At 40.5% G+C, this 15,089-nt stretch overlaps 1 protein-coding gene across 1 annotated transcript; it reads right to left on the bottom strand.

Annotated features, from left to right (window-relative positions):
• Nucleotides 1–10: 10 nt before the first annotated feature.
• On the bottom strand, nt 11–14,622 carry zc3h12a (zinc finger CCCH-type containing 12A). The gene is made up of 6 exons (XM_023960196.1): nt 14,238–14,622; nt 13,256–13,598; nt 8,347–8,486; nt 5,149–5,383; nt 4,968–5,068; nt 11–2,679 (listed from the first exon to the last, which is right to left on the bottom strand). The coding sequence occupies exons 2-6, from the start codon at nt 13,582–13,584 to the stop codon at nt 1,802–1,804; spliced, it is 1,683 nt and encodes a 560-aa protein (XP_023815964.1). The 5' UTR covers nt 13,585–13,598; nt 14,238–14,622; the 3' UTR covers nt 11–1,801.
• Nucleotides 14,623–15,089: the final 467 nt, after the last annotated feature.

Genomic DNA, 15,089 nt, shown 5'->3' with positions numbered 1-15,089 from the left:
ATATTAGTTCTTATTTGGCAACTTTATTTGAACACAAAAGATGGCTATGCCGTCCGTACAAGTAGATACTCAAAAAACGATGCTATACAGCTGAGCTGAATACAAGAACAAGAACAATACCACATGGGGTTATCTGTGCTAAACGTGTAAATCTCTGTCAGGTTCCTAACATTAATATTATAATAAAAGTGGTCATGAAGACACAAAGATGGCGCCAATATGACACAAACAGACAGTTGTACATTAATACTCAAGCGCATACAACAGTTTTTACCTTCTGATTTACAAACATGCGGCTGCATGACGAGGCGTCAATGAGTTTAGGGTCAAAACTGAGGTCCTAGACTGTAAATGTACAAGGAGTCAATATAACAAAAAAGTCGAATAAGATTTGTCATGACTTAAAGTTAAGCTAAGTTTAAGTCCAAAGGTAAGTCTTCTGAGATGTGATGTTCTATGATGTTTCTCTATCTGATATTTATTTTTCTGACTTACTGTAAAACTTCAGACTTTCAGTCCAATCTTTGTACCTGATTTTAAACTGGCTTTTTATTTTTTGACTGGCTGTTCCTTAGGTAATAACTTGCTAAAGTCATTTTTGTGTCAATGAGCCACTAAATAAAAATATCTAGTACATGAAAGCATTTAAATCCTCTTACAGGGTTTAAAGGGTTCTTGTAGCATTTTCTAATGATGGACCTATAAAGGGAAAATTAAACTAAAATTTGCATTTCTGAGTATTTCTTTATTCAATCTGCAGATGAAAAAATAGCACCTTGAAAAGATATTTGTTTCATAGGTAGTATGCTGGATGAGTCAAAAGCTGCCTGCTCTGCTCCGCATGGAGAGAGAAAGGGAGGCAGGGTTGCTCCACACTAATGGTCCCACCCACAATTCAGAGGTGAATTACTGCTGCTCTGCAGTACTATGTCCAAAAAACAACAGCTTTTTTGATTTTGGCTAAAAACGTCACAATCAAATTTTTTTTTAATGCAGGGAATGCTTTGAAAGTAGATCAAAATATAATCGATCAAGTTTCTTCCGTTTAATGTGACAGAAAAAAAGGAAACTCCAACTTCTGCCCTAAAATAAAGTAACAACTGCTGTATGGACAGAAAATCTGTCTGTAACTCTGTGACAGATGAGATTAGCTGTACCTGTCTGGTTAAAAACCTATCATGGCTGACATGGTTGACTTTGCAATGCTACGTTCGACACCGGGCTTGGGAATGTGCGTTCAAGCGACCACTTCCAATGGGAATTCTATGCAAAGGCTGCCGCGTTCAAAACTTCAGGTTCACACATCACTATATAAGATTTTAAGTATGTTCTCGAGCTCTCAGTAAAAGACACGGGAGTTAAAAAGTTCAACTAGTTGAACTTTGACTTGGATTTGGCAATTTGAAAATTGATCAAGGAGAAATTAAAATTTACAGTTTGTGCCCAGACAGAATTGTGTGACACCAAGTCTTTCGTATCTCAGAATGGAGCTGTGAAAGAAAAAGCCTGGAGCCTCTTCCAACTGTGAGTACATGTGCTGTTATGTGGTCCAGAGTGAACGCCATATGCAAACGAGGCATTCTTGAACTCACAGCACATGCCCGGTGTGTACGTAGCTTAATGTTTCTGCAGTGAGAGCTGGACTGCACCAGAGTGAGATTAACGTTTATCTCATATTTGAAATAAAGACACAATTTGCATCAACTGCCAGGCGAATGTCGGCATGGTGGATACCACGATACTCAAACTCATGCTGGTTTTGGGTCTCTCCACTGAGAGACGGGTTCAGGCTGGACCAGGCTCATCTGAACGAGCGGCCCTGACTCTGCAGCAGGAGGATCTCCCTCACCAGCTGCTGCGGGTCCAGCAGCTGAGGGAACGCCTCCATAGCAGTGTCCACCAGCTGGGCACTGAAGATGGCGAGCAGCTTCTTCCGCACAATGTCCCTCTCCCCCTTGTTTGGTTCCGGTGGGGGGAACTGGCGCTCCTCCGGCTGACTGGAAATCGGGTCCAACCAATGGGATTGCTGGCGAGAATGGACTCTTATGTTCTGGAACTCGGCTGGCTGACTGCATGCAGGTCTGCTGAGCAGGTACATGCTGGGGCAGTTGTGGGGGGCGCTGTAGGGAGCGTCTGTGGTGTGGCTCCTGATGCTGTGAGGCTGGAAAGATGGACTGTGAAGAGATGGGTCTACTGAACAGCAGCTGCAAGGATACACTTTGGGAGGGAGGTATTGGTGGGCCACGGCGCCCCTGCACTGACAGCTTGTATGTGGGAACTGATCACTCCACATTGCCTCGGAGGTTTGACTGTCTATAGAGCCCAAACCAGAGTCCAGCTGGTCCTGAGAGGCACCATGTGGCGTTGAAGTCCTATCAGACTGCTGGACCAACTTCTCCCTCCTTGATGAGGACTTTCTGCCTGAGCGATGACTCGCCTTTGATTGGCTGCTTTTCTTTAAGGATCCGTTTTCGTTTCCCAGACTCAGTTTTAGAGCCATGTCCTCCTCCAAAGTGAAACTGGGTCCTGGAGCGGATCCGTAGTGGCCCGACACTGGGTTCTGGGAGGAGGACGAGGGCTTGGCAGAGTCCCGTAGCTCATCTGCCACTGTGCGGTTGGAGTGTTTTGCTCGCTCAGAATGGTGGAATTTACACTTAACCCCATAGGTACATTTCTTCCCTGAAAGAAAAGAGAAAAAAAAGATAAATTAAGAAATTATTTTTTATGTTCATTTTCATTACTCAGATTGTACATTTGGGGTATAGCCTACGGTGACCCTGAAGTTCCAATCACACCAACAAAGATCACAACAACGATTAAAAAAGCAAAATATTTTAAATTCTTCTGTTCTTAGCAAGAAAAAACAAAACATTGTGAAATCCTGGACTTCCAAGGAAACTCCGACCATAGAAAACGGGTACACAGAGGTTTTTGAAGATTGTCCCTCTGGAAGGACTAACACACACCCTTCATGACAATATTGAGGAGTTCAAGAAAATCTGGCAACCAGTTCTGGATAAGATTACTCGTTCTCTGGATGGAACTCGGTTCTAGTGAAATATGAAAAAACTGTACTGGACTTTTATTTATTTATTCATTTATTTTCTTTGGTGATGAAGGAACCCTTTTTTTTAACCTGCTGCTTTTATGTTTATGTTGTAATACTAAAAAGAAATGGCTGGTTTTTAAACATCTTGATGTTCTACGTCTCATGATCATGTTTTGACTACCCCCCCCCCCCCCCCAAAAAAAAAACATAAATTCAAGGATTAGTCTGAGCATGTTGAAAGGAATGATGCAACCTGCTTGACCGTCTGTTTCAAAACACTTTTCTGGCCTAGTGGACCGTTTTTATCACTGAAACGAGACTTGCGTTGTTACAAAAGGATAAACTAGACAAAAGAGGTCATCCTTTACTTTTCTTTGCTGGTAAATTCAACCTAAGATTATCTGGAAAGCCTTGTTTTTACTTTGCAAACTATTCAAAACTTGCAAAGATTTACAACATTCAAAGTAATCTATCAAGCTTCAAGTTTTTTAATTTCTCTTTAGAAGCTTTTCTCAAAATCAGCAAAGTTTAGAATTTTTTTGTCCCAATCAGAGCTGCGTTCTTTAAATAAGGAAACAAATATTTCAATGAGTCAAAGTTTTCCAAGTGTTCCAAACTCTTGACATTAGAAAAACTTGATTGAGGAATTAAAAAAACACTCACATTTTTCTGGACAATTTAAAGGATGTTATTTCAAAGTTCAATAAATGTTGACAAGTTAAGTAAAACAATGAAAACAAAATTCCAGAAACCACTAATTGGATGATGATGTTTTTCCATCCTTTTGACCAAACATTATTTGGAATGAAGCAAACTGGGTACTATTCATAAAACTTGTATAAGTTAAGGACACATTATAAAAAATGTAGAACGTCAAAAATCAAATGTTGTGATCCAATCAGCGATGTCCCGTTGTTTCTACCTTTTAATTTCTTATTGTATGTTGATTTTTAACATTTTTATTTTGATATGTGGAAATTACTTTTGTTTTCCAAAACTTTCATTTTATTTCATTTCCTTGTTTTAGAATTGTGTTTTGGCTTCTGGAATTTTGTGTGGATTTCTAAAATGTAATGTGGAGGTTTTTTTTAAAATTTGTTTCGCTTTTTTAATTGATGATGTGATCTTTAACATGTTTTTGCGTCTAATGATACGCTGGTGTGATTTGCACTTTTGGGCCGCCATAGTTACAGAACCAAAGATCCCACTAAGAGGAGACATTCTCCTTTTACTTGTACTTTTTCTAGACGTCAGTGTTGAAACACTTCAGCTCAGACTGGTATGGAGAGTGCTGCGCAATGGGGCAACTTCAAACTAGTGTACTGGAAAACCTTGCTCTAGTTTGGGTTGAGTGCTGTTGTCATCTGCAAACTGAAAGCTGACATTCCACATAATAGTGTCAGAAAGGGGCCACCAAGTGGGCGTGAAAATAATGACAGTTTCCTTTCCCGGTTACCCTTTATGTACCATATGTTGACTTTTACCCGCTGTCAGTCAAAGTTGAAGAATAAAATGGGTGATTGAACAGACTTTATGCAGTCAACCCTTCAACACGAGAACTTTAGCTCTGCACTTTTTAGACTATTGGAACTCTTCAGCCGTTTACACAATGTGTTTCAAGCTGAATCGGATAAAAGCAGCTTCGGACCGATATGCAACACTTTACAGTAGTGAAATGTTACGCATTTGTGCAAAGCTGATTTGAAAAGCAGCATTTCTCTGCATCAGAATCAGCTGATACCCGCTGATGGTCGAAGAGTAATGTCATTTCAACGAGTGTGTGTTTTCTAGTCATCTCCGACGTTAAAAGGTTGATTAAAATAACGATTTAGGATACTCCAACAACGTTTTATGCTTGGAGTCACAATCTTTTTACGCTTACTTTGAATTGCGCAAATCTCACACCCTCCTCACTCACCATAGGGACACGGCTGTTTTTTCTTCGCTTTTGGGAACTTGCGCAGAAAATTCTCCAGGTTTGGTCCGTGGCGGCCCAGTGGGTCATCAGGAGGCATAAACCTGTGTCAAACACAAGCTTTAGTCGGAAACCTTCCCCTCCTTTCCAACCGTCCCTTCATTGAAGGGTGGGGAGGACTCACTTGTTGTTGACGAAGGAATACATGAGCAGCCTCTCCTCGATGAAGCGCTTCCACTCGGGCTTCTCAGCCTGCAGGTCTCGATACATGTCGTTGGAGACCATGATGCCGTCGGACTCAAAGGCATGCTTGACGATGAAGCAGTCATCATTGCAGACGACACGCTTGCCTGCAACCCGGCGGGATGGAGTGAACACCAGAATCTTCTTCCTCTCCAGGTCTCGCAGAATGTGCTGATCTGCGCAGCAAAAACAAGCAACGCATGAAAATCAGGCGGCAACATTTTACAAACAGGAATGAACAGTATGAAGGAGTATCAAAGAAATAAATGCAGAAATGGATACATTGAAGCACACACATACATTTTGTTTGGAAAAAGACTAAAACTACATAAATAAATTCATTTTTTGTGCTTTTTAAGTCCAATCCCAAAACAGAGTTCTATTTGCAAAATGACTGCTAGTGGCTGGAAGGCTCAGTAGGATGTGTGTAAGACTGGCGCATGGGAAAAAAGGTTTTGTTTCCCAGGGGGCGTCCTTAGCCAAGACCCATCACACTACTGCCTGACTATATATTGGTCACAAATAGGGCTGCACGATATGAGGAAAACTTGCGATATGCGATATTGGTGATTAATATTGCGATAACGATATAATTTGCGGTATATAAACAAATAGCAAAACAACCAAAAACATCATTTCCATTTCAATGCAACAGTATAAAAATTATACTCCAAATGACCCTCGTCGACATAGGAGGCAAACATCAAACATAAAAGGGCTCATCTGATTGATCAACAGCGTAAACGGGTCCTTCCGATTGGTTAAATGCATAAAGGGATTTGTTTCTTTTGTTCAATATTTCAAGCTGCCATGAGTTTGTTTTAGCACATTTAACCCTTGTGCTATCTTAGATGACCCCCCTTACTTTGACGTGTTCTCCCTACCATGACAAAGGTGGATAAAGGTGGAAAGATTTCATGTAATCCATGGACACCAGTGAGGTTCACAAATCATTGAAGAAAAAAGGTTCAGAGCACTGTCTAGTGGGTCTAGATGACCCAACTCCCAATGGTAAAGTGCCTAGGATAGCACAAGGGTCAAGGTAACCATTTATTGCGATTTTCGCCGTCTATTGCGGTATGCGTATTGCACAGCTTGATGTTGCGTTAACGATAAATTTGCGGTATATTGTGCAGGCCTAGTCACAAACATGACAAAAAGTGTGCATGTTAACTTTTGTATTTATATATTTTCCCTAACTAGGTTATTTTTCTATAGATCAGAATCTTTATGCGTCTGGAGTCAAATTTCTTTTCCCCTGATGTACTATTTCCTGTTTGTTTGTGGTTGGCTCTGCTTACGTCAGAATGTAGTTTTCTTTTGTGAAGGCAAGAAGCTGTGTCTACAAAAGTAGCTCCACAGACTTTCAGATCCAGGTCATGATACTGAGCATCCCTCGGTCACAGCAGCATAGAAATGCTGACTATTAAAATGAAACTCGCCTCCAATCTTCAACACCATCAAAGCAAAAGATTCATTTGAGTCTTTTTTTTTTTCCATCAGACAAATTTGACCTGGTTAGAAGTTCAACCCAGAACTTCCTGGAAGCAGTTTATCTGTTCATCTGTACAAAGCAGTGAAATCAGTTTCTATATGAGGTGATGCTTCTAATGTCAAAGCCTGCAGGGAAACCCCAACGCTTCTAATTCGATAAGTTTCCTTACAACTGAGAAAGCTTTTTATTTTGAGGTTAGAAAGAGAAAAACATCTGACGTTTTTTTTACCTTTCTTGGTTAAATCAGACACGACCTGCAGATCAACACCTCTGATAATCAGTGAGGGACTTTTCTTACCAGAAAAACTTTAATTTAATTGCCCCATAATAATTAAAAGTGCAATGCACGAGGAGTACACTGGATTTTTCCTGAAAGTATCCAGTCATGACACAGTCAAGATGAAATTTAATTAAATTTATTAGAAATAAAGAACAAATCGAGCCATCTCCAATAAATCAGGTTTTTCAGAAAGCGGATATTTTTTAGATGAACAGTCTCCTGACAGCTCCTCCATCTGAAGTGGGATTAAGAGGGTCTGAAGGTAAAAATAATCTGGATTATTTAAAAATGCATACTTTGTAGGGACATAAAAAGGTTTGAGTTTCTCAACGCTTCCCAATCCAGAATAAAAATACGGCCTTTTTTTATTTATTTTTTTACACTTTTCACTTAAAAAACCAACATGTTTAACTTCAAACTGTGCAAAACAGAACTAACCTAAATTTAATAAAGAAAGATTGTATAAATATATATATATATATATATATATATATATATATATATATATATATATAAAAGCCAGTTGATATCTGACATTATCGATCAATTGACAAAGCATGTTTTTGAAGAAGTCGGTGTGTCGTACAAATGCCAACTCCACACAGAAAGATCCCAGTTGGGATTTGAACCACCGTCTTCTCACAGTGAGGTAAAAGTGCTAACCACAAAAACTTTTACATATATCTAAACTGTCAGATTACTCTGTAGCTGAAAAATAAAGGAAGTTTTCCCTTTCCCCCCCCCCCCACAAGTTTATGCAATCAAATAGATGTAATTGACACTGAAGAAAGCTCATCCATCCATTTTCCAAACTCGCCTCATCCCGTTTGGGGAACCAAAAGTTGCTGGAGCCTATCCCAGCCACTGTAGAATAAAGGAGTACACCCATCGCAAAATCACACAGAGACACACAACCACACAGTCATATTCACAACTAATTCTACGTTCACACCAGCCATGTAACGTATATGATTTGTGTGATGCATATGCACATTTAGTTTCCAAACAGGGAAGGCTGTTTCTTCTTTTTCTACAGTTTACTGGCATGTTCATCACTTACAGTTGGAAGAGGCTTGGTGCAAAGTATCGAAGCAGTGCAACTTTCACCAATCTTGCTTCAGGCTTTTTCTTTTACAGCTCTATTGCAATATATAAAAGTCTTTTTGTTGTATAATTCCAGCAAGATACAAACCTGCAATTAATAATTTTCTTCGAAAGTCAGGTATCGTTTTTTGGCAAACAGTGCCAGAAGCAAGCATGACTAACTAACCATATTTAATCCGTGCAGAAGCTCCTTGAAGGGTAAAGGTCAGATCCTCTGATGTCTGATAATTTCTTCTCACATTTACATTTCGTCCTCGTACCTGTGATGGGGACGTCCGGTCTCGGCTGCTCTTTTCTCCAGGATGGCACAAAAACAGTGATGTCCTTGTGGCCTCGGTCCAGAAAAAAGTTCACCGCCAGCTGGATTCCCAGACAGGAAAACACTTCCTTGTTCCCGTGGCTAAATGGGAGAACCAGGAAATTTTTAGTGATCCTGAAACAACCCATGTGCAAATTTCACACAACAGTCCTTTAAAAGATCAAATTCAACATTGTTCTGTATATAATCAGTTTATTCTGGCTTTAATCAGTTGTTTCTCACACTAACTGACTCAAATTTAAATGAAGCAAATTCAAGGCAACTGAGCAGATATCATGTTCATATTTTAACCCTAGATAATTATTTGCATCATGCTTTATACACACATATCCGAAACCCCTATCTCATTAGAATGATCCAAATTTTTGTTAGAAAACCCATTGTATGAATCTTGGTCCATGTTTCCTGCCCTGCAGTTCATCCTCATTCCACTAGGGGCAGTAGAAGATCTTTTCCTTATTTTAAGATGGCTGCCTCCATGAAATCTTTTTGTCAAAACTGTACGGTGACAATAACTCCATCCATCCATCTATCCATCCATCTTCTTCTGCTCATCCAGGACCGGGTCGTGGGAGCAGCAGTCCAAGCAAAGATGCCCAGACTTCCCATGCCCCGGCCACTTCCTCCAGCTCCTCTGGGGGGACCCTGAGACGTTCCAAGGCCAGCCAAGAGACTTAGTCTCTCCAGTTTGTCCTGGGTCTTCCCCGGGGCCTCCGCCCAGTGGGACATGCTAGGAACACCTCCCCAGGGAGGCGTCCAGGGGGCATCTGAACTAGATGCCCGAGCCACCTCGACTGGCTCCTCGCGATGTGGAGGAGAAGCGGTTCTACTCCGAGCTCTTCGTGGGTGACCGAGCTTCTCACGCTCTCTCTAACGGACCGCCCAGCCACCCTACTGAGGAAGCTCCTTTCAGCCGCTTGTATTCGGGACCTCCTTATTTCAGTTATCATTCTCATACTATGTATCTCGTTAAAAATGATATTGCTCATTTTCTTTGTGGATTTCATATTAATTTCCAAAAATTGGAATTTGCTGCCAATTCTTGTGGCTCTTACAGGGTTAAAACTCAATGAAGAAACTAAGCACCCCCACAAAATGCTGAATAGAGTTTATTATAAATTTAAAAAAATTAAAGCATAAATTCTCCAATAAAATCTCAGAGGGTCTGGATTTTGAAGTGGTTCAGAATCCTGCAGAATCCTGCAGCGCTGACTTTAAAGCTCAGGGCTCTGAAAGGAGGAGTTCCTGCTCTCCGATTTGCATATAAGGAAGGCACGCCTGAACCTGCACGGCAGGTTTAAAAATGCAAAAGTCGAATTCCTGCAGGTAACAGAAGGCATTAAGTGAAAGGTTGAACGAGTGCAAAGGGATGGGTGTGAATCTGACGTGCAGAGCAGCTCCTAGAAACTCCCAGATAATTCATGAACCAAAGACGTATAATCTGCAGAGCAGGTCAGTTTTCCCACGGTCATCGATTTTACATTTTGACTGAAAAAGCAACAGTTCTTCTGTGATTGTGAGCCTGAATCTGTGATCTGGACCCACAACAATCTCCTGTTGTGGTCAAAAAACATCTCCTGGTCATAAAAATCAGGTCTCATCTGTCTGCAAATTCATCTGCATTCACGGAAACGAGTCTAACAGAATAAAAACACACAAGGTTTGATATCTGCACTCAGAATTGTTCTCAGTTATGTTATTCAGTTATAGTCATTGTTACCTGCCTCCCAAGGTCAGGGGTTTGAATCCAAAGCACCATCAATGTGTCTCTGACCAATACCAACTTGTAAATAATCATAAAAATGCTAAATGATGAAATCCCTGAGAAGATAAAAGGAAAAAGCTTTTGCTCGCTTGGTTGATGAGCCTGTCTGCTAGTTAGAGGTTCAAATCCTCGACTCGCAGTCATGGTGTCCTTAGGCGAGACGCTAAACCCCGAACACCCCAAACTCTGCATTGATTAAGCCAAAATCTCCCAGAAATGCAAATTAATTCAACCACTTGGGGTTCGGTATCAAATAGTACATTTCTTCAATGAATTATTTAGATTATTTTTAGCTAAGATTTCCGTACTTTCAGTTAATCGGTGGGTGGGTGGGTGGACACAAGGCTGGACTCAAAACCTTCTCTTTGCTTTGTGTCGCTCAGTCGCCGGTTTTTCCGCCATGTTGTTGGTCTGTGGGGAGCAAACTACTGTGCGTGACGTCAAAACCTGCAATACTTCTTGGCTAATCTGGTCTGAAAACCTCGACCCAGCACACGTGGACAAATGTGAAAGCACCGGTTCCGGTTCTCCTTTTGGAAAATTCCATCAGGCTGAATAAAGTTATAAAGAATAGTCAAAAGAATCTTGACTAATCAAAGAGCTTTTTATAGAAGTTTAAATCACAGACATTCAGGTATTTAGAGGTCGTGATTTTCATCGACTTTTTTGTTCAATTGTATGAAACTTTTAGCAACGTCTAGCAACATAGTATATTTCAGAGTATAAGTCGCGTTTTCTGGCATTGTTTGGATGGGGTGCAAGTTATACTTTTAAATGCCGACGACACAAGTATAGTATCTACAGAGGAGAATCTCAGTGAAGCAGTAAAAATAGTAAACACAGAATTAGGGAAACTAAAATAATGTTAACAAATGTTAACACTCAATGTTAACAAAACTCAATTCATGATTTTTGGAAATCGCCACATTTCTGCAGATTTAGAAATGAAGGTTTCTATCGATAATCATGTTTTGGAAAGAGTGACTGAAATTGAATTCCTTGGAGTCATTTATGGACGACAAAATAGCTGGAAGCCACAAATAAAACAAGTCAGAGCTAAACTTGCTAAAAGCATAGCAGTGTTGGGAAAATCGCATCATACTTTCACTCACAAAGCACGCCTACTAATGTATTCATTGATAATACTACCACATTTACAGTACAGTGTATTGTACAGTTGGGGAAATACTAATAAAACAAATCTACAGTGTTTGTATATCTTACAAAAAAAAAAGGTTTACGAATAGTTCATGGAGTGGATAATGGGATGCATACAAATACACTATCGTTGAAGTCGGGTTTATGGAAATTATGGGAATTAGTGAAACTTAAAACAGCATTCATCATGTATAAAGCCAGAAATAACTTACTACCAATAAACATACAACAAATGTTCAAGGACAGAGATGGGAGTTACAATTTAAGAAATCAGCTGAACTTCAATGAGCAGGGTTTTCCTACTGCAAAACAGAAAACGTGATTATCAATTTGTGGTGTGGATTTATGGAATGGACTGGATGAAGGTTTAAAACAAACCAAAAGTTTACATCCATTCAAAAAAACCTACAAGATGTCGCCGATGGAACCGTACAAGGAAAGAAATGATCAATAAATACAAAAATGTCACTTCTGCATACAGTAGGTGCAATGAAGAACGTAATGTGAATGTATAAAATGCACAAAAGTGTAAATAGAAATACGCAGATCATCAGGTGTTGTAAAAAAAAGTGGTGAGATCATACAAAATTTCTCTTCAACCCACTCCTTTTCAAGCACACTATCTTGTTTTATCTGTCTTTTTTAAACTCTTGTGTGAAATAAAGAAAATTGAATTGAAATTACTCAGGTGCGACTTACAGAATATGTGATTCAAAAAATGTAAACAATCACTAGAAGGCACTTCAGGTGTGCGTATCAGTATTTGCTACTAACAGCAAATACTGGCTTATACTGTGGAGCAACTTATAGTCCAAAAAATTGCGTATGTGTAAACAGCAAATGTTCATTTCATTGATGGGTTTATTATTGAGTAGTGACAGGTCATTATGCTGGATATACACCGTCTCCCTTGCGTTGTGTGGGGAGTCCGTCTCACGACCGTCAGTTTACATCGTCCCCCCTGGCTTCCAGAGGAGTGGTTTGTCCTGCCACCCTCATATCATCAACATCCACATTTTGCCGATCAGGCCCCATGCCCTCTCCATCCTCACTGAGTCCTAGTAAAAACGTGCGTTTTGTGTCATAAATTATGTTATGTTTTTGTACTTCAAAAATTAAATCTTCGTCATCCATGGCGAAAATGGATGCCGGTGTTATCCATGGCTTTAACGTGCGCTATCACGGGGGTAGTTCCCCTTAAAAATAAAATGACATTTTATTTATTTTTATTTTGAAAGTACCACATAGGCATTTCCTTTGAAATCCTGACCTGTTTCCCATCTCTCCAGTTTTTTGCTGCAAAATGGAAGCATCAGCGGACTGGAAATGAAACTCCTGCGTAAAGTTGTGAAGCTGTAAACATTCCGATGGATTAATGAACCTTTAATTTTTGTGTGAATGCAACAGAGATGCACCGCAAACGGACCAGTGTATTTTTGTTTATGCTTGTGGCAAACCTACAGAATCTGCAGCTAAAATTAAACAAAATTAATAAATGCATTTTTTAAATGTTTTTTTAAGCTTAAATAAAGTTAAAAGGGGCTTTTGGTAAAAAACAAAGCGACAAGTCAAGCCTCTGTGTGACACATTCTTCCCTTTCACAATAAAGTTAGGTAAATTGTAATAGTTCACATTGGCCCCCTCAGATTCAATTCAATTCCATTTTATTTGTATAGCCCAAAATCACACCAACAGTCATCAATGGGCTTCCTACCGTAATTGTAAAGTAAACATACAATCAAAAGGATCATGAATACATAGAATTCAATAAGAAATTTCTAAACTGAACTAACTAAACAGATTAAGATAAATTGGCCCTCCCTGCCCTTTGACCCTCCAGATGGTCTAACCTCATCTACAACGTAATAATGTCGTTGTAGACATTGTTTTCTGTGTTGGGGGGTCACAGCGCGTTCGTTCCTCTTACCTCATGGCCACATTACTGCCGTCAATGACCACAGCCCTCAGGGTGTCCTGGCTGCCCTGCTCCCTGCCCTCCATGGAGCAGTCAGGGACGGGCAGCTGCAGGGCGGGCCCCACATTCTGCGTGTCCCCTCTGGACACCAGCGCGCACAGGGTGGTCACGGCCCTCTGCTTCTGTCCGGCTCTGCTTTGGACCAGCTCCCCCAGGACCTTGTCCCTGTCTGTGTCAGGGCCAAACTTCTGCTGGACGGCGTGCACCTGAGCGGTGGAGTAGCCCAGCTTGTGGAAGAAGTCCAGTTGGGCCTCTGGATGGGAGTCGCTACTATGCAGCATTGCCAGGGTTTCACCTGAAACAGGTTTAACTTTAAACCTCCACAATCGAAATAATAAATCTTTTAAAACAACAATGATGATGATATTTCTAACATAAAGAATATCGCCCCACTAGAACCGAAGCTGAAAAAATAAACCTGAGCTTTGAGTTTAAAGGCTTCAGGACTGAAGCTCCACCTCCACAGTGCTTTGTTTCTTCAATTTTCCTGTGACTTCATGTCAAAATGAAACACATCAAAACCTGAAGTGAAGGTTTGGGTTTGGAGAACTATTACAGGAAGAAAAATTCGCAATTCTTTACATTGTTTTGTTTACAATAATTTATTTTACTTCCATTAATTTAAATTTTTTATTTTTTTATCTTTAAAGTTAGAAAATTGTAGTTTTGTCACATTTTGTTAAAAAATAAACGCTGGAACTAAGTTGTTGTTCTTCCTCTCTGAAGTTTCTTGCATGTTGAATAAAAAAAAAAGTTTTCTTCGGCTAAATATTAATATTCAGATGTTTTTAAACTCAATCTACGCTTAGATGATCAGAAGATTTCTGGAAGACCCAAAACTCTGCCATAAATTCCCAGAAATCCGCCGGCTTATCCCCTGAGATGATGATGATCTCCTCTCCATGACGGGCATGGCGCTTCACCTGAGACTCACCTGAATTTCAAACTTTCAGAAGACGGTGAAGACCATAAGCCCACCCAGCGCTCATCTCCGCAGATCCCGGTTCGGGTGGAGTATCCCAAGCAGCGGAGCTTCCGTCCACCTGACGCTCAGGTGAGGTGAGTCCCTCGCCCGCGCGGCGCAGGTCCGTCTGTCAGCTCTGCACGCGGAAGTTGGGTTTTCCCTGATGAGTAAGCGAAGAGCCGCCAGCCACGTGCTGATTCTCAGTGAGGAAACAGAAACCGGTTGACGAAAACTAAAGGCCCCCCGGGAAACAATGGGTTAAAGGTCGGAACACTTTTTTTTAAAAATCAGCTGCTCCGCTTTGGCGCACTTGTCTGGGCGTTTCCCTCATAGTCAGTCAACTATCCAAAACGACTCTACATTTTTATCCTTTATCTAATTAAAATCATGTTTTGGGTGTTTTTAACAGGTACTTGTGGCATTAGTCTGATGATGGAGAACATAGAGAAAAATAAAGTTAAGCTTACAATTGCATTTCTGAGCATTTCTTTGTTCAAATTGTTGGAAATCAGGAGCAACAAAATGCAGTTTGAAAAAGATTGTATTTGTGACGGAGAAAATACACTGAGCAGGGCCACAAGCTCCCTGCTCCATTCTATACTGATGCATCCTTGCAGACGATTAAATCCATGTAGGCTTTTGTTCTCCTCGTCTGAGCTGGAATCTGGATTAAAACTGTACAGCGAGATACTTCTAACATTGCTCACCATATTTGTTCCAGCGGTAATGTTAGGTTGGGGGCGTGAAGGGCTGTTAGGTAGCGGGAGAGCGTGTAAATAGATGATGGAAAACCGCTGCACTTAGTCCCGCCCACAACTCAGA

The sequence above is a fragment of the Oryzias latipes genome, chromosome 11, assembly GCF_002234675.1.
Source record: "Oryzias latipes chromosome 11, ASM223467v1".
In the NCBI taxonomy this organism is placed as follows: Eukaryota; Metazoa; Chordata; class Actinopteri; order Beloniformes; family Adrianichthyidae; genus Oryzias; species Oryzias latipes.
This window is presented reverse-complemented; position numbering and strand designations above follow the sequence as displayed.

Excerpts from the sequence above, each read along its gene's own strand:
- zc3h12a (XM_023960196.1), bottom strand. The coding sequence starts at position 13,584 with ATGCTGCATAGTAGCGACTCCCATCCAGAGGCCCAACTGGACTTCTTC. Across the intron at positions 5,069-5,148 it reads TATTCCTTCGTCAACAACAA|GTTTATGCCTCCTGATGACC; the intron begins GTGAGTCCTCCC and ends TGTTTGACACAG. Across the intron at positions 2,680-4,967 it reads AAAACAGCCGTGTCCCTATG|GGAAGAAATGTACCTATGGG; the intron begins GTGAGTGAGGAG and ends CTTTTCTTTCAG.